Here is a 27187-nt window from a genome sequence, read left to right as displayed (position 1 = left end):
GTGCCTGATCTCAGCCAAAAGCAGGCCCAGCACCCTCCACAGCCCAGCGGGACTGGTGGGAGGCCACAACTCTCCTTTCTGACCTTGGTTGTATTTAACCTTCTGGAGAACTACTTTCTGAGTGACCTGTCTTACACTTACTGTTAGTTCTTGAATATTGTAGGCATAAATGCCCCAGAAGTCCTCTTTCCTCGCATCACTGAAGGGGACAAAAAGAAGTCAGTGCCTGGCAGGAATGTGCTAACACTTTTGGGTTTACCGTCATACCTCAGTAACCTGTTAGAGCCCTTGTTCCACCCACTGTGCCTGCCAAAAAAAAATTATTTGTGGACTTAAAACAGATTTAGGGCAATGTAAAAAAATGGAGCAGTGGTACTGCTCCAAACCTGAGGAAATGAAAAAGGAATGAATTCTGCGGGGTGAGGAGAAGTAAAATGTTAAAAGATTGAAGCAGGCAGAAGTATCTCAGGGCACAGTTGTGGGGAAGGCTGAATTGTTCAGATGGAGTGGGATGGTGCACTGAAATCTGAGGAGGGGAAACTGGTCTCGTGTTGAACTAGGAAAAGAGAAGATAGAGAATTGGAAAGGCTGAATCTTGATAATAAGCCTTCTGAAAGCATAGAAAAAAATAACTATGATAACAGACAAATAATAGGCTAGAAGAAAAAGAACTGATAAGAGTCAAGGTAATTAATCTTTCCTGTATTTATAGGCACACAAATTCCTTTTTATCTTTTTGGCAAAACCTGTAAAAAAGACTCTGAAAACCAAACTGTTTAGATGAGCCCTCTTGTGACTAACCTATTCTTACCAAGCATTTTAAAGAAACTTTCATGACTGATATGGTTTTCAGATGGATGTATCCAAAAATAGACTACTAAATCTCTGAAAATTTGCTAATCTAATTAATCCAGAGCAGAGGTTTGGGTTGCTAACTACACTTGCTTTTATTTTGCATTTCATTCAAAAACAAACCAAAAAAAACGTAGCTGTTACATGTTCCTTTTCACTGAATTAATGCTAGGAAATATGCATGACCATAAAAAGCCATCTGGTAATTCCAGCCATGGTAGCAAGCCCAATGACTGCTCCTTAACCCAAACACCCCAGATAGTTAGGATTCAATGTTTCTGAAATACATACACAGCCAGTAACATATGCAAACGGGAAAACACAATCTAAATTTCTCATTTGTTTATGTAGTCATTCAACTGGATTTCTGCATGCACAAATAATCAGTTGGTTGGTTAAGTATATGTGCAATACCTATTTGCAATTAATGCAAATTATATTTTCATACTTTTCATACTTTTCATTTGTGACTATTCTGACCTTCTGGCAGTTCACTAATACTCTAGTTTTTAGAATAATCTGCAGAGTACTGTTTATAACAACCTCCGTGAGTCTGGAACAATTAGAAATAATTACAGAGCTGACAGATAAGAGCTTAAGATTAAAATTAGAACTGCCATAAAATTATAAATACATATTTTTGTACCCATTCTTCATTGTGGATTTGATAAAACTGGCTTAAAAAAAAAGTTTTTGTTTATTAACAGAATTAGATAAACTTTTTTTTTTTTTTAACATACAACACCTCACATGTGTAAGATTTACACTTGGATTTATATTTGTATCTGCCATTGCTAGATTTATATTTTAATTCCTTCTCTCCTGTTACCAGCTCTAATTTGCAGCTATTGTGCATGTAAGCTTTCATTCTAAAACAGAAGCAAAAATTCTGGCACATTCAATGTTTGCAAAACATTCATATCTGCAGTGAAAGGGGCTAACCAGATAGGACAGATAGGCAGGTGAGACTTGGGGATGGAAATAAATAGGACTTGATGCTGCCTGAGTACTAATTTATTTGGCAGCTAGTATATTTGCAACAAAGCAGCATAAATGAATCCTTTTCCCTAGATGGAATATTTCTGTGGAGCTTAGATTCAAATATTTCAGTAGTATTTCTTAAAGGTTTTGTTTTTTTTTTTCATTAAAAATCTTTGAGTTTTGTTCAGTGCTAATGCATGAAAGCTGAATGTGTCCAGTTAATTTAATGCAGTGTCTAAGAGAACCCTTTATGGTTTACTAGAACTAAACTAGAAAACACACTTGTTCAGAACTCAGTCAGGTAGTAGTCATCAGTGACAAATAAAAGAAGTAAAGAATACCAACTCAATATCAATCTTGATCCAAACATTCCCATTTGCAGATTTTTTAAAAAAGGAAAAGAAAAAGTAGTCTTACACAGGGAGTTACATAAAAGAGCAACAAAAGAGATGCTGACTTTCTCCCTGCACTTTCTTTCTCTCCTAGCATTCCTGTAATTCTCGCCTGAATGAGAGATACCAGGAATCACAGCCCAATTTGTCTTTCCTGGAATGTGAATATGAACTGCGGCTGTTCATCTCTGAAGTTTGCCCCAGACTGTGGGCTACAAAGAATGAGTCTCTCCTGACCTTTCTTGTTAAGCAATTCAGTTTGTATTTAATTCAACAGAAGGGAGCACTAAGACTCGGAACGCATCTCTTCAGTTCAATGACACTCAATTTCCTACACGAATTCCAATCTCCAAAATGAGATGTTATAAAAATGTTTCAATAACTTGGAAAAGAAAAATAAGTTGGGAGTTTAGCGACTAAAACTTTCACCAAACGCAATAAAATCGCACTTTTTAATCAGCACGTTATTCTATTTACAAAGCACAGTAAAGCTCTAAAATATATTGCTGGACAGAAACAAAACAAAGTCAACATTTGGCTGGAGTTGACCTGAAATCTATTCAAATATCCTATCACTAATTATGTCTCGCTTGAGACTTAGTGCCAGCCAACAGGAAAAAGTAGTTCAGGAGCTCAGGTGCCATTCCTCTTTTCTGAATGCATTCTCACATATGATCACGTTCAATACACCTTTCTTCTCCTGGGTGGAGGGATGTCACACCCTGAGCTTCTCTGCTAATCTTACTATGCCAAAGACATAGATCCTCTTCTGGAGGATGAGGCAAGGACATGCCAACCTTTTTCCATAGCTACTTTAGCAGACAAAAAGAAAAGTTTCATGCCATTCAACAGAGGTACTAGAAGGGAGCAAATGCCCTCCCTCATCAAGCTACTAACCAGACATTTACACAGTATTTTGCAGAGAAATCCTAGATAAAAGTTCGTTATCTGAGCTGGCTGAAAGACTTTTATTAAGTCTAGTGTGTTGCAGTTAGAAGTAATAAATTTATTTTACTGGGGCAATTACATTGCGTATGCAGTGAACTGACTGAAAGCAAAGAAAGGACTGCCACAAAAATAAGCATGCATACAGATGCATCCAGTTTTACATTTTCTAATATTCACCACTGAGGGCATCAGAGATTTAAAACTGGCACCAGAGCTCAGATGTTTCAGTGGCACTGAGTTTAATATTCTTACCACTTGCAGTAGCTCTCAGGACTACCATCATTTTACACGAATGTATTCATTAGAATACTAAAACCATACACCTGGACTCAGCTGCATCAAACAGTATAGTGTGCAGAAAACAGTTTAATGATCAAATCCAGCACACATTCAGGAAAGAAATAGGCCATAAAGTTAGAACTAACTGAAGATGGAAATCTAGTTTTGACTGACAAAATTCAGAAGTGCTGTTTAATGAATTATTCCCAGTGAATTAAATAAAGCAGATATTCTTTGTGCCTGATGTACTGTAGGCATTTTCACTTGATACTTTGCATCAGATGAATAAATTGTGTGTGTCTCAATCTTCCCTTGTGGAATACCTTAACTCATCTTCCCAGCCCCAATTAAAAACCCTACTATAAAATGCTCATAAGCAACAAGCACAGAGAAACATATAAAATTTTGCCTTTGTTGATATTTGCTCATCAACAGATGTAAGTATTTTTAACTGGATGTGTGTTTAAAAAGGCAAAATCTGAAGCAACATGCTCTCAGACCACTTTATGCTAAGCAAGCTGTGCTCAGAAACACCACCGTGGGACACAAGGGAGAGACGATCTGTCACCAAGTCCTGTGTGCCCTCAAATCAACTGCAGGCCAACTGACACTGCACTCAGGTGCCAAAAGCTACACAGGTCTTTGCATGAAACATTTATATCCCGAACAACTAGAGCAGAACCACTGCCATGCCCCTTGGTTCTAATGTGCCCATCATACTCCAGGCTACCAGAAGCTGCAGTGTAGACTTGTTTTTTTCTGTCTAGACATTCTCTGCGAAATTGATCCAGCTAATTTACGGCCACTACACTGTGAGAGCATCGCAAACTACCTTCACAAGTCCCAGTGATGGGCTCCATTAATTTTATCAAAACACAAATTTCGCATTAGATTTTGGATCTGTTATTTTGACAGAGCAACTAATGCTTGGACAGATAGTTTTCATCAAGCATTCATTATAGGATAGGATTTATCTGCTGCGATACTCTCTATATTCCATTCCAAAATACATAAAGCCTCTATGCAAACTAATGATATATTACCCCCTGCAATACCTCACATATAGCAAACAGCCCAAGAGTTCCTAAATTATTCAGCATGATGTGCTTCAGAAGCAGAATTTGCTCATATTTCTTTGGTTGAAATGTAGTTAGAAGCCAAGCAATTCTATTTAACCCATTCCCAAGTCAAACAGAGCTCATTCAGTTAATATTAAAAAAATAAACTTTTCTTTTTGGTCTTCACTTCAGTATTTTAAACGAATCTAGGAGGGCTGAATCACCCTATTTTACCTTCAGCTTAAGCCTCACAAATAAACACATTACAAAAGCTAAGAAACTATGACAGATGACAAAAAGCACTGTGTAGTTGAAGATAAAGAAGAGGGAGACAAATTGGTTAAGTGCTGGAGTAAATTGTCCAGGGATGTTGCTTCTGGTGTTTTAAGATCAAGTTAGACAAATGTCTGTAAGGAATGTTTTAAGCAGAGTTTACCTTGCCTTTGGGCAGAAGTATAGATTAGACCACCTCCTGAGGTTTCTTCCAGATCTGTGAGTCTATGAATACAGCATTAATCACTGTCTGTCTTTGGAGCAGCCTTCATGGCCCTTGTAACTCTCAGGATGATGCTCAAGAAGAACTGCAGCTACTATAGCAACATCACAGAGCTACTTCACCTTCTTCTATAGGGCAAAACTACAATAATCAGTAACAGTTCTGAGACATGCATTTTTTTTTTTTTCCCTTCAGCTGGCTATATCTTATCAGGTAAGACAGAATGTTTTAAGAGATTTCAAGCAACACGCATTCTAGTTGGCTGGCAAAACCTTTACAAATTATCTGGTGAGAAGCAAAAAGCAATCCATTTCCTAAGATTTGAGGAGCTGTGAGTTTGAGAGCTGCTTCAAGGGAATGAGGACCAGGGGAAGGCTTGCTGCACCTGTACATGCCTGGCACTGCCCCAAGACCATCTGTGCAAAAACCTGTGGGAAGGAGAGCTTTGTCCATTCAGTGTATTAAACATTTTTGCTGTTCTGCTTTGGTACACTTATACTTCTGTTCTTCTCAGATGTCTGCTACCATTCTATTTAGCTACTACCAACTAAAATAATTCTTTCCATTTTAAAGATTCCTGAGCTCCTACCTTCCTTATCAGGAGCTAAGATATGGCAATAGCAGCATGAAAGCCCCTCATCCATTTTTATCACCTACTCACTACCCAAGATCTCCAGGTTAGAAACAGGTTTTCAGTTTCTTCTTTGGCATCCACAGCAGCCTGTTTCAGGAACATGCAGTTCTATGCTAGTAAGAAATCCAGAGATACAGGCAGAGTCTGTGGAGCTGGCAGACAGAAACTGATACTGTAATCCTGTGTGCATTTGGGGGGGTGGCGGGTCGGCCACGGCAAGTTTTTTAACTAAAATAATTATTTCTTAACCTGAAACTATTCATTCAATTATAACTAAAGTATGGCTTGAAAAATAATAGGAAAACTGCAGGAAAAAGCATTTTCAGAGTGTGGTTTTTATTCTTTCAATATATGCCTCAAAGTAAATTACAGCTAATACAACAAAAAAGCATCCTGCTATATTGAAAGAAGTAAACAAGGAGCAATTCAGAGATAAGAAAACAAGATTATACTTGCATTTTATTCTCTTTGCTTTGAAGAAAGCACTTGGCTGAAATGTTGTGAACTGTCTTAACAGAACAGTAGTATATATTCATTTCCTTTGTGTTACTAGATTTTTGTTCCTGTTTGTAAGAGCTAACTAGTCCCATGTGAAGGAAGGAGAGAATAGCACACATTGCATTAAGAAAAGTTTTGCCATGCTTCAGAGTGGGCCATGGAGGTCAAAGCATCAGCTGCTTTGTCAAAGTAACAGATGCAAAATCTATTGTGAATTTTGCATTTCATTAAAATGTATACTACAAATGTTTTTTGGTTTACACATGTTCAATACTCAGCTCAATCAATTACTAAGGATTTCAAAATTTTCTAAAACTTCTGGGTGGGGGAAGAAATGGTCTGTAAATTTGGTTGCCAGATCAAATCCACTGTGATCTCTGATCAATATCACATCTGGACAGACACTATATACACTGCTAAATGACATAAAAAATTGTGGGGAGGTATTTATTTTTTTTATTACAGTCCAGATTTTATCATGAAAAAATACTCTGATTAAATTCCTTTACTGGGTTTATAAAGGCACTAATGAAAACTAAAATATTTGATTATGTAGCACATAATTTATGAACAAGGTTAATCAAACTACTGTTTTTACAAAATTTGGAAAAATCCCGCAAAATACTTTCTTGTTGATGGTGAAAACAATTTGGTTTTCAGCAATACATCAAGATACCTCCTATCTGAGGACATAGGTACAATGTAAAATACACAGTTTTGTCAAAAAATAAAGATGACATTCAAAGAGACACTAATATAAAGCAAGTCGTTCTATAACATGAACTAAAATGTCTAAAAGCAGAATGACAAATCAAGACTAAAGTATGAGATCCAAAGAATCTTCAGGAAAACTACCAGAATGTCTTTACTATGCTGGACCTTCATCACATAATATCTTTGGTACAACACTGAATGAAAAAAGAAAAACTGGTTCCTGTATATGCATATACACATACACACATTTGTATGTTTTATATATATTCTACTGCTTTTTGATGTTATTTGATGCTATTTTTAACCCCGCTGATGAAGCAGAATTTCAGAGTTCTGCTCTGCTTAGCTATTCCCTAACTCTGTTTTCATTAAAAGCTATCATGATCACCAGTAGGACCTGTGCTACATCATTGCAGTTGGAATAAAATGTTTTGCATCGTTGGAGCATATAAGTGACTTCAGGATGAAAAATGATGCAAGTGAGCAGTACTGCTAGCACCAAAGAGCTGCAGAGCAGCCTAGTATAAAATTTTAGAGGTTTAAGTGAGCTAGGTGTTCAGATCTACTGATCCATCATGAAATTCTGGCTCCCCAGTTCTCCTTTTACAGGAGTGCTTTGGAAAATGTTGAATGAAATCACCTTCTAGAGTCTGTCATCGTGCACACCAGAGACATAACTCACTCTAGGAGCAAACACCCACATCACCCACACCAAATTCCTGTTGCAGGCCAAATGGCAGCACCACCAGTATTCCCACTGAAAAGGCCAAGGGCTGGGTGTTATCATTGGTCTCACAGCCAAGCCTGTCTCACTGTCCAGCTCACATCTGGAAGGTTTCAAAGTGCTTTATCGGTTACTCTGAAGCATGGCAAAACTCTCCTTAGTGCCTTCTCTTGGCATTTGGGATGAATCAGCTCTTAGGAACAAAAACATAGTAACACAAAGGAAGCATACCTCACAATTGACAACATCTGGTAGGCCATCATGTTCTCAGTAAAAAAGGATCATTTTAACAGACTGCACACACTAAAGCAAAGATCTCAATAAAACACCCGTACCCTCTTGGTATATCAGAACTTTGAAAGATCTTCAGCCACGAGGCAACAATTTTTTGACTGTATCTGATCACATCTGCAAAAACACTGCTGCTGATCCAAGGAGATAAACCATATGGGGGAATAGCAGGGCCATCTCCATGACACATCAACACTCTTGATGAGTGGCAAACAAATCCCAGATTTACTGAACAATGGGGATTCATACTGAGTGATGAAGAACATGCTGCTGTCACACAGCTTAGATACTAAGGTTTATGCCAACCTTAATAACCAACCAAAACTAACACTGGAACTCCTGGAGTACTACAAATATCTACGCCTACGTTCAAAATCATGAAGATGGCTGTTTTCCACATTTTCAAGAAGTAATACAATGCTTTTCTTTATAAAGAGACAAACAAAAGCATTTGAGCTGCAGCAGTATTGTCTTTTATTAGTTTTTGCTCTCTCTTTTTTCAAAAAAAGAACAAGTACTAACATCTTGAGGTCTTGGCAGTTGTCCTCGGGTCACTAATCTCTCTGGCTGACCTAGTACAATCACCCCTTACTTATGTTTCACTGACACCTGATAATAGGCTTGCACATGCTCCTGATCTGAGAGCTTGTTAAAAGACATTTGTACCATAGATCACAAAACATAGCTTCTTTTTGTAGAGAAATCAGTACTGTTTGTAAAACGTGAAAACATTTCAAAAAGTATAAGATAATTCTCCATTACTAGCATCTTGAAAGTAAATTTTTCATTCTCAACATGCAAGCCAGACTGGTGACTGCCATACAATTGCAGACTCACTGAAATTCTATTAAGATACAAAGCAATAAATACATTTTAAAATAATTCTTTCTGCTAAGCAAGCTTAGCTTTGCTAAACCGCTCTAGAAATTTCTACTTACTTGCAGTTTCTGGATAATGACATTTTCTGATTGTGACCTTTAGGTATTCACATCCTGAGTCATAATAGATTTCTTTTTTACGTAAACACAGACATGTTGGTGAACACATGCAATATATTTACACCGATTATAGAAACATTTTTCTGTAAACAGTTTGTTTACCATGTGTTCTTTGTGCAAAAGTACCACCTACAGACAGAACTTTCTATGGCAGTTAGGTACTACTGTCTCCACAGAAAAGACTCGCCCAGCCCATCACTACCACTCTTTTTGATTTTTCTATTTAGTTGCCTACAAAAACTGCTGTTTTTATTTGACAAATACACCTAGCAAGACACTTCAAAATGCAACAGTAAAGGATCACAAAATGACAAAGGGAACTGTATCCCAAGGCGAATTATGTATTGTTCAGTTCCAGCACTTGTTTTTCTCGGTGTTATCCTCACATGCCTTGATGTTATTTCAAGGAAAAAAAAATGTTTTACCAAAACTAGAACTTGAGTATTACCAAAGTAAGATACGTGCACGTCTTTGCTTATCTTGTATTTATTACAAATGTATTTTAAAGTCCTAAGATAAATTGCTTTTTTCCTTACATTACTAAATATTAAAGAAGCTGTTTTTAGCTCATCAATTTTAGGGGGGTCATTAATTGTGATTCAGCCAACTTATATCTGTCTTAGCTCAAGAAAGCATGAGGTTTACAGGGAACTTGGCATATAAAAAAAAAAAAAAAACAAAAAAAAAACACACAGACATACAAAAACTACAGACAACCAACAACAACAACAAACCAAACCAAGGCAGCACTGAGAAACAGTGCTGGAGCAGGAGAACAGAAAAGAGTTATGTCATGACCTTGTAATTCAATTTGCCTTGTTTTCACATCCAGAAAATAATCAAAGATGAGAAACCAGGAAAAAAAAAAAAAAAAAAAAAAAAGGAATTATGCACACATAGTATATCCCAAAATAGCGATGGTGCACTATTTCAAGGATTTTTTTTCCCAGCTCAATGATTTGTGAAACAATTTTTTTCAGGTTTTTTATCAAAAAGTTTAACCTGACCTTGCTCACTCTAAGAATCTCTGCTCAAAGGGCTGAAGAACACTAACTACTGACCTGCTTCCTGAAAGCCCTTACATACCAGCAATTTCAAAAGCAAAAGTTTTCCTTAGGAAATATGAAATACATATATATATTTATGGTACCAGCTGGTGTCCAGCTTGTTACCCACAGTTGGAAAATGAACTTACGATATTGCCGAATGAATTAAGTAATTCTTTCTGGTATCCAGTGCTGAGGCACATCATTGTCCAAACCAGCAGGCCGCTACCGAACTTGCTTTGTATTTCCAGTTTATGTACACTTGAGGTTGACTGGTGCAAAAATATGGTAACAATTTTTTTGGCAATTCTAGGTATTACAGAATGCAAGTCTGTTAATTTGGTGGGTTTTATTTATTTGTTTAATGTGCAGTTGATAATTTATTTTAGCTTACTGCAGTAAGTTAGTAATCTGCTTATCACATTCACACATCACATTCACACACAAAACACTGAAATACACTATTTTAGAGCAGAAATCAGAATGATTTCTTCACTAAAGCACACAGCCTTCTTTATACACAAGCATTAGATGAATGTAATGTTTAACTTGCTTCTCTTTTTTGTGGCTGCTCTTCTGAAATTATTTTTGCCCCCCCCCCCCCCCCACTCTCTTTTCATTTTGCAAAATATTAATTGCATCAAATACACTCAGAATTCAACTTTTAACGACAGGTAGACATCAGGGCCAAACCAGGTCTGTTTCAGCGGTGCTGGCTCAGGAAGGCAACATGCATGCATGCACTTTAACCCAGCTGGGTGGATGGCTGGGGTAACAGGTCAATGGCAGCTGTTCTTGTACTCTATTCAGCACAGCCCTGGTGTCTCGGTACTTCTGCAAAGCAGCCCGTAACTAACTATGGATTCGTAGTGGATCCCTTTATGCAGGTTCATCTGAAAATGTTGACAACCCTCATGAGCATCAGCCTCCTGTTCTTTCTTTGCAAGCTAGGATGTCATTTTCATTGTTTGTCTCGGGAAATCCATAGGCCAAATTAAGACTGCATCTATATTTCCTATCTAATGAAGACAGAATACAATAACTAAGAACAAATACTAAAAATGTCTTGAAATTGCACTGGCAGAAATTCAGAGAATACTGGTAAATGTTCACCACTCGTCAGCCTGTCTCAGTGAGAGGAACTTATTTTCTGAGTGGGTGGCTAGATGTTGAGATGATTTTCATTAATTTAGTGACTCTGGGAGATAATGTGTGGCATCTTTTGGTATCAAATATGACCTAATGGCCTACAGCTGTCAGCAGCATGTCTGGAGAAAACTGCATTAAACATCCTTACCCAACTATAATAATATGTCTTTTTTTTTCTTTTTTTTTTTTTCCTTTTTTTTTTTTTTTTTTTTCTTTTTTTAATGTGAACCTGTTTTATTACCTTGGATTTTAAATATCACATTAGAAACTTTCAGTAGGTTACAATTTCCTTTGGCTTAGAACTGTTCAAAAAGAAAGACTGCTGATGGAGAACAATGACATGATGAGATTATTTTTAGTTTTTGAGAAAACTAGACAAAATACTACACCAATCTGGATAGGAAATTGCCTAAAAATAGGTATATGCAGAATTTTTTCCTTTTGTCCTTTATGTTTCTCACACCAATGACTGTCTCTCAGCAGAAACTCACATAAAATTGAGATTAATCACAGTCTCTGGGATCTAAGAAACATATTCCCTCAAAGCCTTGTCCCTAAAATGTTTATTTCTTGCATTGTCCAACTGGTTCAAAATACAAACATCAGAAGAAGTAAACCATCCTTTCTCCCCCACCACAACCTTGATCTTCCCTGATAAGCAGTGATCTGGCAGAATAAGACACTGGTAGTAAAACATATGTATGGTTTGCCCTTTAATATTTACTTATGTGGTCCATTAGTATTAATGGCACTTATGCATGTGTTTCAACAGGAAAATTACCCACCCAAGGGGCTCTTTCTGCACCATTTTCTGTACTATCTGAAGATAAGGGTGAAAACAAGAGAAGGTTACAGCAGCTTCAGGCTGTCAATATCATTCTTTCAGAGTAAATTGATAACCTGATCTCTCGAAGGGTTAAACAATGCCTGAGGTGAGAATTTGCAGCTGTTGTTAATGGAATTTGTAACGTTAACAGCACTAGAGAACATTTTACAATAAAATATGGCTTGAGTAAACAAGTATATAAGGCCTGACTGAAAGCTGAAATACTATTTCCACCTTAACATAAGAAGCAAAAGCTAGCAATACATTGAAGGTACAGATATGTGTCCGAATACTGAAAATTACTGTAAGGAACAACAGCGTAACAAATGCCAGAATTGATCACCTTCAGAAATGTCACTACTCAAATTCTACAAAAATGAGTGGAACTGTCATTCATCAACCCGTTGATGAAACCCGTTTTCTGTCCTGACTACCAAGATTTAACAATAGCACAACAAAACACACAAAGTAAGAAGCCCCAAACAGACACAGTTGGATAAACCTATCCTTATACTCTGTCACATTATGAAAGGGAGACTCTAGAAGGAGTCCAGAGATCTCCCGCAGTCAAAATGAAAGTTTTAGTTGATTTTTGAATTACCTGGTTATTTATTAACATAAAAGCTATCTTCTCAAAAGAAATCAAAATTCATCATGAACATTATTCTTTGAAGCAGGGAGTGAGAAAGAGCCCTAAGTGGAAGTCAGCAGCCAACTTAGGTGCCTACCTAGTGCTACCTATGTAGCGTGAGCAGGATGTGAGGGGTGGTCCAGTAGCATTCTAGACAATAGAAAAAGCAGAAGGCACCAAATGTGAGTTCAAATGTCTATCCTAAAAAAGTGTTAAGTAAAAATGTCAGCCTTCTCATAAAATTTGATTTATATGGATGCTGATATGAGAACTGCATAGCTAGAAATATTTCTAGCATGAATATCTCAGTCTGATGGGCAGGTAATAAATGAGCAAATAGTCATTTTGCCAATTTCAAATTGAACTGGGAGAGATTCCTGCTGATAAAATAAACCACCTAGAAGTCATTAACAAGTCATAAAGTTTCTGCAAAAGAAACTGTCCCTATCTCAAGTGTTGTCAGGGTGCTGCTTTCAAATAGCAGCATTGTGAACAAGAGTGAAGTTTGTTACTAGCACATGTTTGGCTTGTCACTCAATTGATATGAAAATACTTGTAGTCTGTCACAAAAAAGTCAATTTATACAAGACAGTACAAGAACAAAATGTACAGATTCATATCCTGGTTATTTTCAAGTATTCCTAGCATTATCTTCCTGGGAACATGCAACTGGTTCTCCTGTGGTCACTACTACAACCGTAACAGATCACGTAGATATAGCCAAGTTAATTTTAAACCAGCTAGCTCAAGTACTAGCTTAGATACAGGCACTTCTGACTGCCAGAGAGAGCCCAGAACTCAGCATGGGCTCAATTCTCTCAGTATTTAAGCTCTTAATTTGATTTTTATAATCTACATGAAGCTCTAAACTAAACTGATGTTAGTTCAGCTAACCTGAGTTAACGTACCCAGAACTGTTCTTTTGCATACATTATAAAGCAATTTCAGCTACCAGACTGCAGTAGACAAGCAGACATATAGAAATCTTTCAAACAAAAATCCCGAAGTAAATCAAACCACTGATGCACTCAAAACTATATAATACATTAAATACTTTGCTGCTTTACAGGTGTATTTAAAGATGAATCTCTTTTTGGAATCAAACAGAGCAAATGAATTCAGAATGAAATGGACAGATTAAGTTATTTCAGAGACAGAGAATGAAGTGAGATGTTGATGTAACATTTGTAATATTCTTGTATTTTCCTGGTGACCACTTCATAATATTTTCATTAACCTGCCTCACACCTTTCAGCTCCACTGAAGAGAGACAAAACAGGCTGTCTGACATATCAAAATATAAGGGATAAGGGTGCCTCCTCCCATCCTGGAGCTCGGACACAGACAGCCTGTATGCTTGCTGCACTTCTGGCTCCTGCAGTTCTACTGTGACTGCACCACAGCTTTGGCAGGAGCAAGGTGTAAATTCACTCCATACTTGGCTGCCCAATGATATGTCAGCTTAATTGCACTGTATTTTCTCTAGGGATTTGTGACACCTGAGACTGTAGGCTTTATATGGATATTATCCAGGAGTCCACCCACACTGTACTTTCACCATCTGCTTTCCCAGCATAGCTATATTACACTTTTACAAGTCTCATAAACTCTTGTATGGTCTTTCTTGGTGCTCAGATGGGACCAGGCTTAAAATATTCTCAAAAAAAAAAAAAAAAAAAACATTCTAGAAAATTTTCCAATTGTAATTGTGTACAGCTTGTTCAAAATCCTGTTACCATCTTGCAGGGCAATCCCTGATCTTCTGAACAAATCTCTTAAAACAAAACAAAAGCAAGAAACCATGATACAAAACATTCCCACAGGATTCCACAGACTATGAAGGGATACTGTTGTTTGAACAGATGAGGATATGGAAGTGCTTTTTCATATAAAATTGTGGTTTTGAAAAAAACACCTAACTTTCTGTAACACAGAATTAAGAAAACCTAAAATATACACAGTTAAGAACAAAACTGGGGAGGAGAAGGGGGTTCTAACTACTCTGCTGAAAACCTCTGTCAGTTTGCCTCTCTTAAGAGCAGATGCTGAAGTCGTTGATTTGGTATTTTGAAGGGGGGGCAAGGAAAAAAAAACGCATCAAGAATTTTACTGGAAAGACATTTTCCATGAGAAAACAGCTGCAGCATGCAGTTTTAATGAGATACTGTATCTATGTCTCCACATTATGTTTTTAAACTGCCAATGGTAAAGGATGAAAGCTGACAATTGTAAGAGCGAAGCTACAACTTTTTCTTAGATTTTTTCTTTTGGTAAGGATACATAGTCATAAGATAGCAAAAATCCAACTACAGTCTGAATTTCAGTCAGCATATAGTCCTTCCTGTTAACAGTTTTGTACGGTCTCTAGAGCAAGCAAGTGAAAAATGTAAGCAGCAGACTTCTCAGAGCTTTCTCTGAAAGACAGCTAAGCTTTCTTCATGCTGAAACTGAAACCTAACAAGGTTGCACCATAATTGTTTTGTTTCATAGATATTTTTTACCCTGACAGTTCTAACATATTTGTTCGTTTGTGCTCACATTGAAAGAGTAAACAATCCAGACATCAGCTTTCTCGGAGTTATAAAAATATATTTCAAAATCATCAAACAAGTCAAACAAATTAAATAGCAAAATTGATTTAGAAACAACATTTCAGCAGTGTGATTGGAAGCTTGCTGGCTTTCGATGTAATCAGCCATCTTTTCCTTTTATATTTGAAGTGTTCCACCTGCAGGCTATTAGATTTAGTTCGTTGCAGAGAAAGAGGCAAAAGAACTGATAAATAGAAAATACCAGCCCTTTTTGCCAGCCAACAGAAACATCGGAGGTGACACGCAAAGCTAGCCAATATGAAGTAGCTCAGCATGAATTTTCCATTAACTCAGGAATATGCTGTTTATATGGAAAAGTACTGAACTTGAAATCTAGGATGAAAAATGCTGCTGCTGACATATCCATTTCAACATATTACAATGAAACCATAGCAGGTTCAGAGAGTTTGTTTTTATGAAGGTTATAGTGTGAAATGTAAGGTTATTCCTTCTGAATAATTCTAAATTCACTATATCCCCATTATTATTTGGAAAAAATGTTGTATGTAACATATGTGATGTAAAAATGCCAAAGCTTTGGAAAGCCCTAAAGGGAAATGGAAAATTCTTTGGAAAACTAGGTGGCCAAGAAATGTCAGTTTCATTAAAAAAACAAATAAATAAAAATCAGTATCCGAGAAAATAATTCAGCAGTCACTGAAAAAATGACAACCTTAACTGTTAAACTGCAGATTGACCTACATATTCAAACATACCTGGCCGAGCCCGATATAACAGCTGCTTGTATGCTGCCCACTGTATAGTATAGCAATTGTAACACAAATTTAGCAACCCTCTAGTCAGCATATCATGCTTGGGAAAAACAAATAAAAACGATGAAAGTAGTGTTCAAGATCATGGTGTTGTGCATAGTTCAATAAATAGATGCAACGTGCAGTTATCTTTCAAAGTATAAGAACAAAATAGCCAAAATATGTGTGTTTGTATAAAGTCAAAACTCTGCCTCAGTTTGCAAGGGGACTTTATAAAGCCAACAGTATGCTCCCAGTTATCCTGCCTGGGCAGGGCCACTGCCTGTGTGCAGTGGGACAAGCAGAGCCCTACAGATTCTAAAACACTGCTAGGGGTTAAACCAAACCCTAGCTCCAGTCATGCCCAGACGTTAGAGAAAGTTTTTGAAATTCCAGAGCCATGTTCCTAAGCACTGTTGGCTTTTGGTCCTGACTGCCACGGTGCTACCCAACAGAGAACCCCAGCAGGGGCCTGGAGGCACCATCCACATGTCCCGTGTCTTCGTTAGCCACAGCTGGACTGCGTGAGATTTTTCTGACTGCTCTACGAGAAAAGTACCTGTGCCACTTCTGAGGTATAAGTTGAGGCAGAAAAATGAAACATCCAGAGTTTCCATTCCTTCCTAAAACAGTACCAAGCAATGCATCAAAAACTAGGGAAAACATTTAATTCTGCTTTCTTTCCTCAGCAAAAGAGTTTTCCTTTAAAAGACTCCTACAAACCAGGATGAAGCTTTCCTCTCCTAGTAGCAATGTGGCTTAAGGCAAATAATTACAAACATTTCCCTTCACAACAGAATCCAAGCAGTGCACAACACTGCCTTTCAAAAACAAAACCAAATCTTTTTTTCCAGTTGCCAGTAGCCTCATATTGAAAAAGCTATGTGAAGGTCTGTGGCAGTGTAAATTTATCTAACAACAAACTCTAATCAGAGTAACACATTATGATTCAGATGTTAAACAGTATCCAGTTACACAGTTACTAATGAATTTCTGACATTGGCCATAAACAAGAATAAATTCAAAGCCACCCAGAACATCAGCTGTCAGCTGTAATACTCGCAAAACATTTATCCACTATCAGAGAGCTGGCTAGAAGCTTTTTCATTCTACACTCAATGAAGTGTCACCAAAACATCCTGTATTATCGGGAAGGAACACTCTGCAGAGGGATATGGGTCTTCCTAAAAGTTTTTATCAAGAAATCTTTTGGGATTAAAAACTCTTGTGAAACATGGTAAGAGGATGACCCAGAGTGATCTGAAAATAAAACATTCTGCAGTGAAATGAAGGGTACAGAACAGTCCCTCATGAATAAGGCAACCTCTTGGAGAGCTAAGAATTAACCAAGGCAGCAAAACTAAGTTTCTGTTTTGAGAAGGAACAGTGAGACACATCAGAAGATAGGTATATACTTTAAAATCTAAAGCACAATCACAGAAGCAAAGCTCAAATAATAGAAGGCAGAAGGGGAGAGGAAAAAGCATCATTAGCTGAGGACTGCTGCCTGCTAGACCTGCTGCTGCAGGGCGCTGACTGCAAGTGTCAGATGTGTGATATGCACAGCAGTACTTTCTTTTTTTTCTCAACAGAAAAAACAAAAAAAAAAAAAAAAAGTTTTAGAGCACAGATCATGCACCTATTGAAACAGGTCCCTTTTCTTCATGCTAGGAGTTTGGATTTTACCAATGCTTTCTCTTATTCCTTTAAGGTAAAAGCCTGTGACACATGACAAGAGGGTATTGGGACATTTACTTAATAAGAAAATTCTCTCAGCCTTCTTTGCAGAATAAGAATATTGCTTTCAAGTCCTTTAAGTGGTAAAAGAAAAAGGATGACCCATTACTTCGAAAGAGTTTCTACAGCATTATACCCAGTAGTTACATTACACCCCCCCCAGAAATACTTTAACACAGGTGTTCAGAGGAATGTGTACTGAAAACCAACAATAAATAATATTTTTGTTAGCAACCAAAATTTCACTACTACATAAAGAGCCAAAACTTATTTTAATTAATTCACTGAAGTTAACCATAATTGAGTCTTCAGCTTAGAGGTAAACCAAAGCAAAACAGAGCATTTCAACCCCAAATGCTGGGGATGCTGAAATATTAAAACAAATTAATAATTATTATGAAGTAAGGGAAAATCAGAGGCTTTGCATACTGTTAGTGGTTTATAAGTGCCTTCAAACTCGAGGTTCAGAATGCTTTATTAAACTTGACAATTAATTAGTGGGCCTCCTCTTTGGCAATCTGAAATGAGCAGGAACATCTTTTCAGGCCACATCCATCCTCTCTGGAAACGTTTTGCAGGGTGTTACAATAACTATCCAGAATTTCTGCTCTCTTGTGCTAAGAGGGTTTTTTTTCACGTTTTTGTGCCATTACTCTCAGTTACTACATTATTCTGAAACAATTAAATAGAATTAAACAGCTAGATGGCCTGTGGTATCAAAGAAAGCTTCAAGGAATATCAGGGAAATTATTTCCCAACCTGCCAAAATTCTGTCTCGATAATAAAGCAAGATCTGATCCAGATTTACATCATGGGCCAGTAGTCATGGAAAATAACATTACCACTGTTTTTATGATGAATCATATCCTCTAATTTTTAAATTCTCTTGACAGTCCTGCTGTGCCATAAACAGCATTAATGTCACACTAGAAGAAAACCACACACCCTAAGTGCCATTTCAGAGAAAGGTGTTCATAAAATTCATAATCTGCTATTTTCCAGGCTCAGCTCTTGTCAAAGGTCTATCTGCAGAACAGTAATAAAGTCAAGAGACAATAGAGGTCTTCAATATTTCTCAAAATGAACAGATCCCAAAGTGCAAAACATATTTGACCATAAGAATAAAAACAAAAACCTAAAATATTCCACACTGACAATGTAATTTTATGAAAACATCTTTGCATACCACCTTTCCCATGAAGTCTGAGTACTAAAAATCCCAGAAGATATTGAAGCCAGGGTAGGAAGCTAAGATAAATTCAATTAGTTACAGAGTTCTGCTCTTTATTTCAGCAGCAAATAAAATCAGCTCTGAGACACTTTCTTTCATACCCTTCCTGTGTGAAGAAAGATTTACTCATTAACTGCCTCTAAAGCTAAGGAACTGCTCCAAAAGGAGAGCCCAGGAGAAGGCTGCATTACCACAGCTGCTTACACTGGCAGGCAGAGGTGCATTGAGAGCAAGGAGCCCAGCCTGCACCGCTCTGCTCCCCATGCCTCTGCCCTGACCATTAACACCAGAACATCTCTGTCCCTGCAGCCAAGAGCTCGCCCACAGACAGCATATATCTACTGTACGTGCAAAAAGAGATGGCTATTTATATATTTTGCATATGATTGAATTACACTATCGCTACAGCACACAACAGCAACATGCTTTATAAAGCACTGATGCATTTTATGATAATTAGAAAGCCCAATTAGCTGGCAATTCTCAAATCACAGGCAGATTTTGTTTGATGCAGCAATAGTTGAAAAGAGAAAAAATTAGAAGAAAATGTCTTCATAGTATTTGAAGTTACAGACAGAACATAAATCTGTAATTTGAAGTATAATTAACATACGTTTGAAATCTGTAGTTCTTAACAAGAGCTTTGACTTGGGAACGTGTTTCTTGACTCAGTTCTCCAGCATTTTTCCTATCATTGAAATAACTGCCATATAGTTTCTCTGGAGAAGAATTTTGTCTTGAATTATCAAGAGCTAAGAGCAAATGCAACTTTGGCTTAGCAAGTTATATGCCATCATAAAACATTTCAGAATATGAATGCAATCAGCTACACTACTTTAGGTAAGGCTTAAATGAGAGACAGTTACTAACTACCTCAAGTTAGGAAAAAGCCCTGTTACAAAACGGTTCCCTGTGTGGTTTATCAGTGTCACTGTTAAAGCCCAAGGTGATCACATTCAGTTCCCAATCAAGATATGTCACTAGCTGGATCCAGAAATGCAGCCTTATTATTCCAGAGTAGCAAAGAAGGTGCCAGCATTGAGATGCTGCAATTTAATGTGAGAGACAGACTGTGAAAGTCGGAAGCAAAGCAAACCCAATCTCAGACTTGGGACAAACTCTGGATTTTGTAGCTCAGTACTGTCCTTATTGCAAATTGGACAGCCTTCTTCTTTTACATACACTGCCCAAAGCTCTTGATTTAAATAAACTGTATTTTCATAATAAATCAATATGGAAACAGTTCGTGTAATTCCAGTTCTTCAGCTCCACCCACATAGCTGATATGACTCATGATCCTCAAAGTTGTTTCAGCTTTCAAGGATATTAGTACTTGCCTCATTCAATTTACTGTAGCAGTAGTTATACTGAGATACAGACACCTGCTTTACAGCTGCATGAAAAATAAGCTACTTGACAGCAAGTAAGGTAAAACTTTGCTTTGGCATAAATTCTGGAAAACTGCTGCTTCCTCAGTCTGCCACGCTCCCTGAAGAAAAGGTGAAATGTCAGCAAATTTTAATGTCTGCTTTTAAGGGGAAATTAGGGAGATTTGAATAATTATACTTGCAGATTGAAATGCAGTAACCTAAAGCTTCCGTAGAGATCTACTGTCAAACCCCCAAAACTGAAAGGGAACCCACTGAACTACAATTTATAATGACAGCCAACAGCACTTCCCAAGGATTTTGCACATGTCAGTTGTCATTGGATTTAATCTTACGAGTGACTGGATTAAAACTATTTACTTTCATTTGGAAAATACTCAAAAATTTCTTCCTCCTCCCCTCTCGAAGTGAAAGTTAAAAATGAAATCTTGATGTTTGGCACAAAACCACTTACAAAGAGTTTCAGTTACATAATTTATGGCTTCATTCTCATCAAATCCACTTGAAATATTCCCTGCTGCATACTTTGTATCAATGTATAGGACTCAATAGTGCATGCACACACATGGACAGATACAGCAGAACTGAACTGGTTCTGGAAAGCAGATCACATTAGCTACATTCATGATGATTCTTCCACATCTATTAGAGAAGATGCATTGGCATCCGCTTAGTCTGGATCTTTCCTTAAGTACCTACATATAATGCTCAAAATCACTGGACTAGCCTTCTCTTGACGAGCCTGACTGTGTGAACCTTTACTCATCAATTTTGCTATCTTTGATCTTCAATTTTAATTGCTGTTTCATTTGCATATTTTATGAAGAGCATGTTAGAAGAGAAAAGGAGGGAAGTGAAACACCAGCCTTACGATCCTTTCCTTCAAACCACACTTTCATCCATTTCAAACTTTTTTTTGTGGACCTACTAGTTTTATATCATTTTTGACAAAGCTATCTTGATAGGTGGGACTAAGTACATCAGTTTTACATTGCTAAAATGTTATACTCTAAGCCCTCTGGCTACTTTGCACATATTTTTCAAAAAGGTCATTGGAATTATATATACTGGGAGACATATAATGGAGTTAGGCAGGACAGACATTAGTCTCCCCCCATAGCAATAACAGACCCGTGACAGTATTTGTGCCTACTAGATTCAACTGTATTTAGCATCATGTACAGTCACTACTGTGCACTACATGCACGGTGACACTACCCTGGTTATAGTGTGATGCTCTGGGGTGTTCCTGAAGCTATCCTTGAATTCACCCAGCACAGTTGGTAAATCTAATTATATTTAACAATTAGCTTTTACATGAAAATAAGTAACAACAAAAAAAGCCCAACAGAATGCATCTGCCAAAATCAATTATTCACAAAAGAGAAATACCCCACAGTGTTTCTAGAATCCCATATATGCTAATGTCTGTCCCCAAGAAAGACACTTTATTTGCCCTTAATAACAAATGTAATTTAAAGGGATTAAAATTGCCTGGCTAAGCATACTGATAGGTATCTGTCAAACATATTTTTGTACATCAGATTCCTAAGCTGACATTTGTATATGCATCAAGTTAAGCCACTCTGAAACAAAACAGAAAATCAGTCAATAGCTATCTTGTGATAGCCTACTGAATTGCTTTAAAATGGCATAATAGTAAACCAGCTAAATGAAAGACACCTCTGGTTACAGGAAATTAAAATAGCATCAAAGTAAAGTAAATGAAAGTCTGTAGCTTGTTAACCAAAAGTGAGAGCCATCCTCACTTTTCCATTATAAAAGGAATTTGATAAAAGTGAAATAATTGGGAAGAGTTTTCATTCTAGAATATGATACAAAAATGCAGTAACTGAAAAAGGGAACCACTATCCTGTTTTATCTGAGAATGCCTAAACTGCCAAAGAAACCAGCTCCACCATATAGATGTATTAAACAACTACCGTATTTAATGTCAGCGATGTTAAGGCAGGTGTGTGGTAGTTAGTTTCACTAAGTTCAGAGCTAGACATGAATTTTGGCAAGCTGAAGTAGATTTACTGTCCTTTCCCAGTCATTTACTCTTGATAACACTTTCCTCTACTGATGTATATAGTGAGAAACCGGGCAGCACCTAATTGTGCTTAGACTTAACAGAAAGGTGATTTTTTTTTTTTGCTAACAGAACACCCGTACTTTGATGCTGTATCAGTAAGCTTTACAGTACATCCAGCAGGTTTCTTAATTACAGTACCTATTCCCATCACAGCACACTGTGGCTCTCTCCTACATATTTATTTCATGAATCTTTGTGCAGTACACATTTTTTGGGTGGCAGACTGACAGATTTGTGACCTGATGGTGGAGGATAATTTTTTTAAACCATCAATGTTGCCCAATACAGGTAGTGCTCCTGCTTGCCAGAAGTCAAGTCACTTCATTCAGGTGCTTCATTCTTTGTTTAGACAAAAATCTGCCAAGCTAACTCAAATGATCTCTTATGAGTAGTCCATCCTATTTTACCAGAAACAAACTGCTATGCATTTTCACTCCAGCAGAGTTGCAGTAACAAACAGTTTACAGCTTTGTAAGTGTAAGCCTTAACTCAAGGCCTTTACTGGCTTGAGGGTCTGCAAAGTGATTATTCAACTACATTCTCTTAATTTTGTTTGAACAAAATCAAAAAATTGAGGAAGTTCATAACAGCAATTGGCCCACTTGCTGATACTTATAAAAAATAAATAAAAATGCACTGCTTCTGAGACAGGCATATTCAAAGTTGATTCTATGAAAAAAATTACTTGTTGCTGATCTTCACCAGATCTTGGCTGTAGAATAATGAACACCAGTGAATACTGGGTTCAGTGAGGTGGGTGAATCCAGTTGTCCCAAAGAAATACACATTAGGTTTGAATTTGCTGCAGAAGTTTCATTTAGCAAGAAAAAAAATCATGTCAAATGTATTTACTAAAATATTTCGGATGAGTTTTGTTTTTGTTTTTGTTTTTTTAAACCAAAATTTATGACACAAACTCAAGATAGAAAATTTGACTTTAAATTCCCCTCCTTCCCCAGACTTGAACTGAAATTCCTGAGAAGTCCTAATTCCAGTACAGTCGAAGCTGAGCATTTCTAGTCTCCTTACTGTTATATTCTGCTGTTTATAAAATACATACATGTATGTATTTAATAAACAGTGGAACAGACATGTATGTGTTATTATGTAAACAGTGGAACACATATATATATATATCTATACATACATATATATGCAAATACACAAACACACACGTATTCGTTGCAAATACTGAAATGCGTTTGTTTTGTGAAGTGGATGAACATCCAAATCATCACTTACCAATGACTGTGTAAGACACAAAGGAGTTACACTCAGTGCGATCAGAAAAAAAGAATCGCCAGTTATTCCATTATGATCCAAAAACATAGCAAAAATGCCCAGAATTGTTATTATCTACTGAACCAAATACTGTATATCTCAGATTCAGGTATGAGTTAGGTCTATATGCAAGTCCTCCACCAGGCCTAAACAAGGCCTTTAGAAGATACCCTCTCACGGAACAGATGAATATTTTAAGCAATCTTTGGCAATTTCTATAATGTTAAAGGCTCAACACCAGGAGGTACTACCTGCTGGCAAATAGAGATAGTAGCCTTTGAAATCTTCTCCCATGACTTCTGTCTCTGAAATGATATATTACAGTCCCTTATTGCTCTATGAGTATTTGATTAGCTTTTGGGAAATGCCAGCTTGTCTCTGCTTCAATAGCTTTGTCTAAAACCTTGAATTATCTTCCCTACTTCACTCAGAAAGCTATTTCCTAACTAATGCGGCTTATTAATGTTCTGCATTTCTGGCAAAGCAAGCAGAATTTTAAGTGGGATTAAGTAGCAGTGTCTGGTGTTCCAAAATATCTGGGAAATACTTAAAGTTGCTCTGAGCTATAACAACTTTACCTCTGCTTTTTCACTGCAGAGCACAATTAACTTGGCATCCACTGCAGTGTTTCAGTGGAATCTCAGAACAAAACCCACAAAATTTGAAAGATGTAAACATGTACCATGATTTTCCAGTGATAGCTTAGTCCAAGTATAGCTATTGCAAAATGCAAAAAAAGGATGTAAAGGCATTACTATATTTTTAAGCCTTATGGGTAAAAAATATTCCCTGAAGAAAGTTTTTGGCTAAGCTATGGTCCTGTGGTCAGACAGCCCCCCAGTCATATGCTGGAGAAATGATGCAAGAAAATCTAGTCTTGGGGCATAACAAAATACTGCTTGCTCACATAAACTTAAGTCTAGTAAAAGCCAAATCCTTCTGACAAACGCAGCAAAGGATTTCAGCTTTGTTTATGCATCAGTTTTCCTCTCTCCATCAAATCTAACCATCTGCATAAGGCATAGTCATGGGCCACCCCACTCTGCTCCAAAAGTAAGCTATCAAGATGCTGATTTCACTGCCAACATCCTCCCCTTCCCAGGGGTAAGTGCACACTGTTATTTTTATATTTATTCTGAACATATCTCAGCCTCTTGATGCAATACCACACCAGTGAAAAGCCATGAAACACTTTGTGAAACCAGGCAGTTCATCCTTGCACTTTAGGAAATCCCAACATGTGACCCGTGATATAGGCTCATACAGAGATATACCCGTGTACAAGCAGAATACAGAATTAGAGAAATATATAATAATTAAAGAAATAAAGCACCCAAGAATCTAGAATACATATCTGTTTGGCATCAGCGAGTGACTTTAGCCTGCTAGGCTATTTGTCTGTAGTTCATATACATTACCATTAAGATTTGAGAATTTTCATTTGGGGGGGGGGGTGTTACTGCTCCAATAAACCAACTGTCATTACATTATAGAACTATATTATATGGATTGGTAACGAGATATCAGAAGTTTCCACAGAGCCATTAAATAACAGGTGCTTTCATCCTACCTTAATAATGCTGATCTGTCTCTCTCCTCATCTTCTGTATTGTTCTTCTGCACCGAGAAAATAAACAAAATGTACAAGACTGGGTTTGAGTTCAAGACAAGTTTGGTCCGATGTTCCGTTGTGCTGTTCTTATCAATTTTCATGAAAATTAATTATTTCATATACACTTCTAGTTTATTAAAGTGTTTGTAATTTTCTTGTTGTACTCAAGATTGCACGCTATCATTTTCTTATTTCGCAGCTGGAAAAAAAGACAATCCTAACAGAAACATAGGAAAACCTGTTCTGTTTAAAGTATTAAAATAATACTTTAATGACCACTAAATTAGTGGCATCTTTCTGCATATAATAAAGCAATACATTAACTCAGTATGAATAAACGAAAAGTGTACAAAAAATACCGAGACCATAAAACATAACTGTATATAGCATCTCCTTAGGGGGGAGAAAAGTAAGTCTGCTGACTGAGCAATAGGTTTTTTTTTTTTTGTACGTATGTGTGTTTGTTTGTTTTCCTGTTTTCAATTTTCAATGGTAATAAATCCAAACCAGTACAGACACCTTATCTTAGATTCAAAAATACTTTGTCCAAGCCCAAATTTTCTGACATTGCTGTAGCCTGTGTGCAGTTCTCTCTGCTCCCAGAAGTCTTGGCTCTGCTGCTTTTCACACTAATCTAATGCATTACATATATGAAATCCCTCTTGTTCAAGGAATCTGCAATTTTACACGATTTAAAAGCTATGATATAATTGGTAAACACTGTGGCAAACAGATGATATAAATTTGAAACAGTAAGAATTGTTAGTTCAATAATGGGAAGCATCTATGGGAATATTGGAAACATCAATGTTGCCAAACTACAAAATTTCTCCCCTAACTACCAGGTACTTTTTACATGTAAGACAGAACTAGGGTTCAGCTGAAAAAAAAAAAAAAAAAAAAAATCTCAGCAGTACCATTTTCATTTATTTTAAGAGAAGAGAAAATAGAGTTTTCAATCAGATCTTGTGTTATCTGTACTCAACAGTTCACAACGTAGTAGGAAACTGGAAAAAAAAAATTTTTTTTACTTTGCTACTCTTTTCACTTTGTATTCATCCCTTGTGTTTTTTTCCTTCCACAGTGCAGCAATCAGGACACCATAAATATTCACCATTTTGCTGCATACACATATAAGTGTTATCATAACTACCTCTGTCATGTAGTTATTCTGTAGTAATTACATATCCATTACATACTTAATCAGAGCTACCCAGGAAGAGCTTGTCTCGCACAAGAAGTGCCAAGTAACCTTCTATTATGCCAAGTCTTTAAGCAACTTTACAATAATTATCATAAACATGGAAAACCTGTGATTTAAGCTCCAAGTAAGGGAAATGCTTATGCATATATTTAACTCTAAGAACTTAAATATGCTATGCACTTGCTAAGTAGGTTGGCAAGCACTGGACTGTTTTGTTAAATAAAGCAAGATCTGTTTCTTTAACACACAAACACGCACACAGAGCAGTCAGTGCCTGCCAAGAGGAATTTCATGCATAGCTCTAAACTACGCAATTTCCATTTATTTATCTGACTAATAGTAAAAATGCTCAGGTGAAAAGGAAGGTGATGAGCTCAACACTTACATAAAATGGTTTATTATGTGAGAATACCAGCTTGGAGAGCCAAGCCTTCTCACTTTCATTGTTGGCTTGAAAAATATAATTTTACAAAAATAAAGCTTTTAAAGAAACAGATTAATACATCTTGAAATGAAAGACAATTAAGTGTTTACTGCCACAATCAGTTGTCTCCAACTTTAATCTCAAAATGTATTAATGAAACTTCTGGATCAAATATTAAAAATTATTAGGGGCTGAGATTTTAGTTTTAGCCATATTTTCTATCTCTTTCCAAGGCCAGAATAGGTAAATTTAGTTTTTCTGAAATTAGAATAGAACAGGAACTTGCTACAGCCTGAGTTTATCTCAGTTGATAATTTGATGGCATGTTACCATTTTAATTAGTTGAAATGTTTGT

The 27187-nt window shown here is 36.9% G+C and overlaps 1 protein-coding gene across 13 annotated transcripts in view; it reads right to left on the bottom strand.

The window, feature by feature from the left end:
- FAM13C (family with sequence similarity 13 member C) overlaps positions 1-27187 on the bottom strand; it is a 129386-nt gene that overhangs the window by 65561 nt on the left and 36638 nt on the right. For all 13 annotated transcript variants that reach the window (XM_035330050.1, XM_035330053.1, XM_035330058.1 and 10 more), the window contains one exon: positions 25163-25209. In XM_035330050.1, coding sequence (XP_035185941.1) covers positions 25163-25209 — 47 coding nt within the window. The remainder of the gene's footprint in view (positions 1-25162; positions 25210-27187) is intronic.

Source organism: Oxyura jamaicensis, chromosome 6 (genome assembly GCF_011077185.1).
Source record: "Oxyura jamaicensis isolate SHBP4307 breed ruddy duck chromosome 6, BPBGC_Ojam_1.0, whole genome shotgun sequence".
NCBI classification, from domain to species: domain Eukaryota; kingdom Metazoa; phylum Chordata; class Aves; order Anseriformes; family Anatidae; genus Oxyura; species Oxyura jamaicensis.
This window is presented reverse-complemented; position numbering and strand designations above follow the sequence as displayed.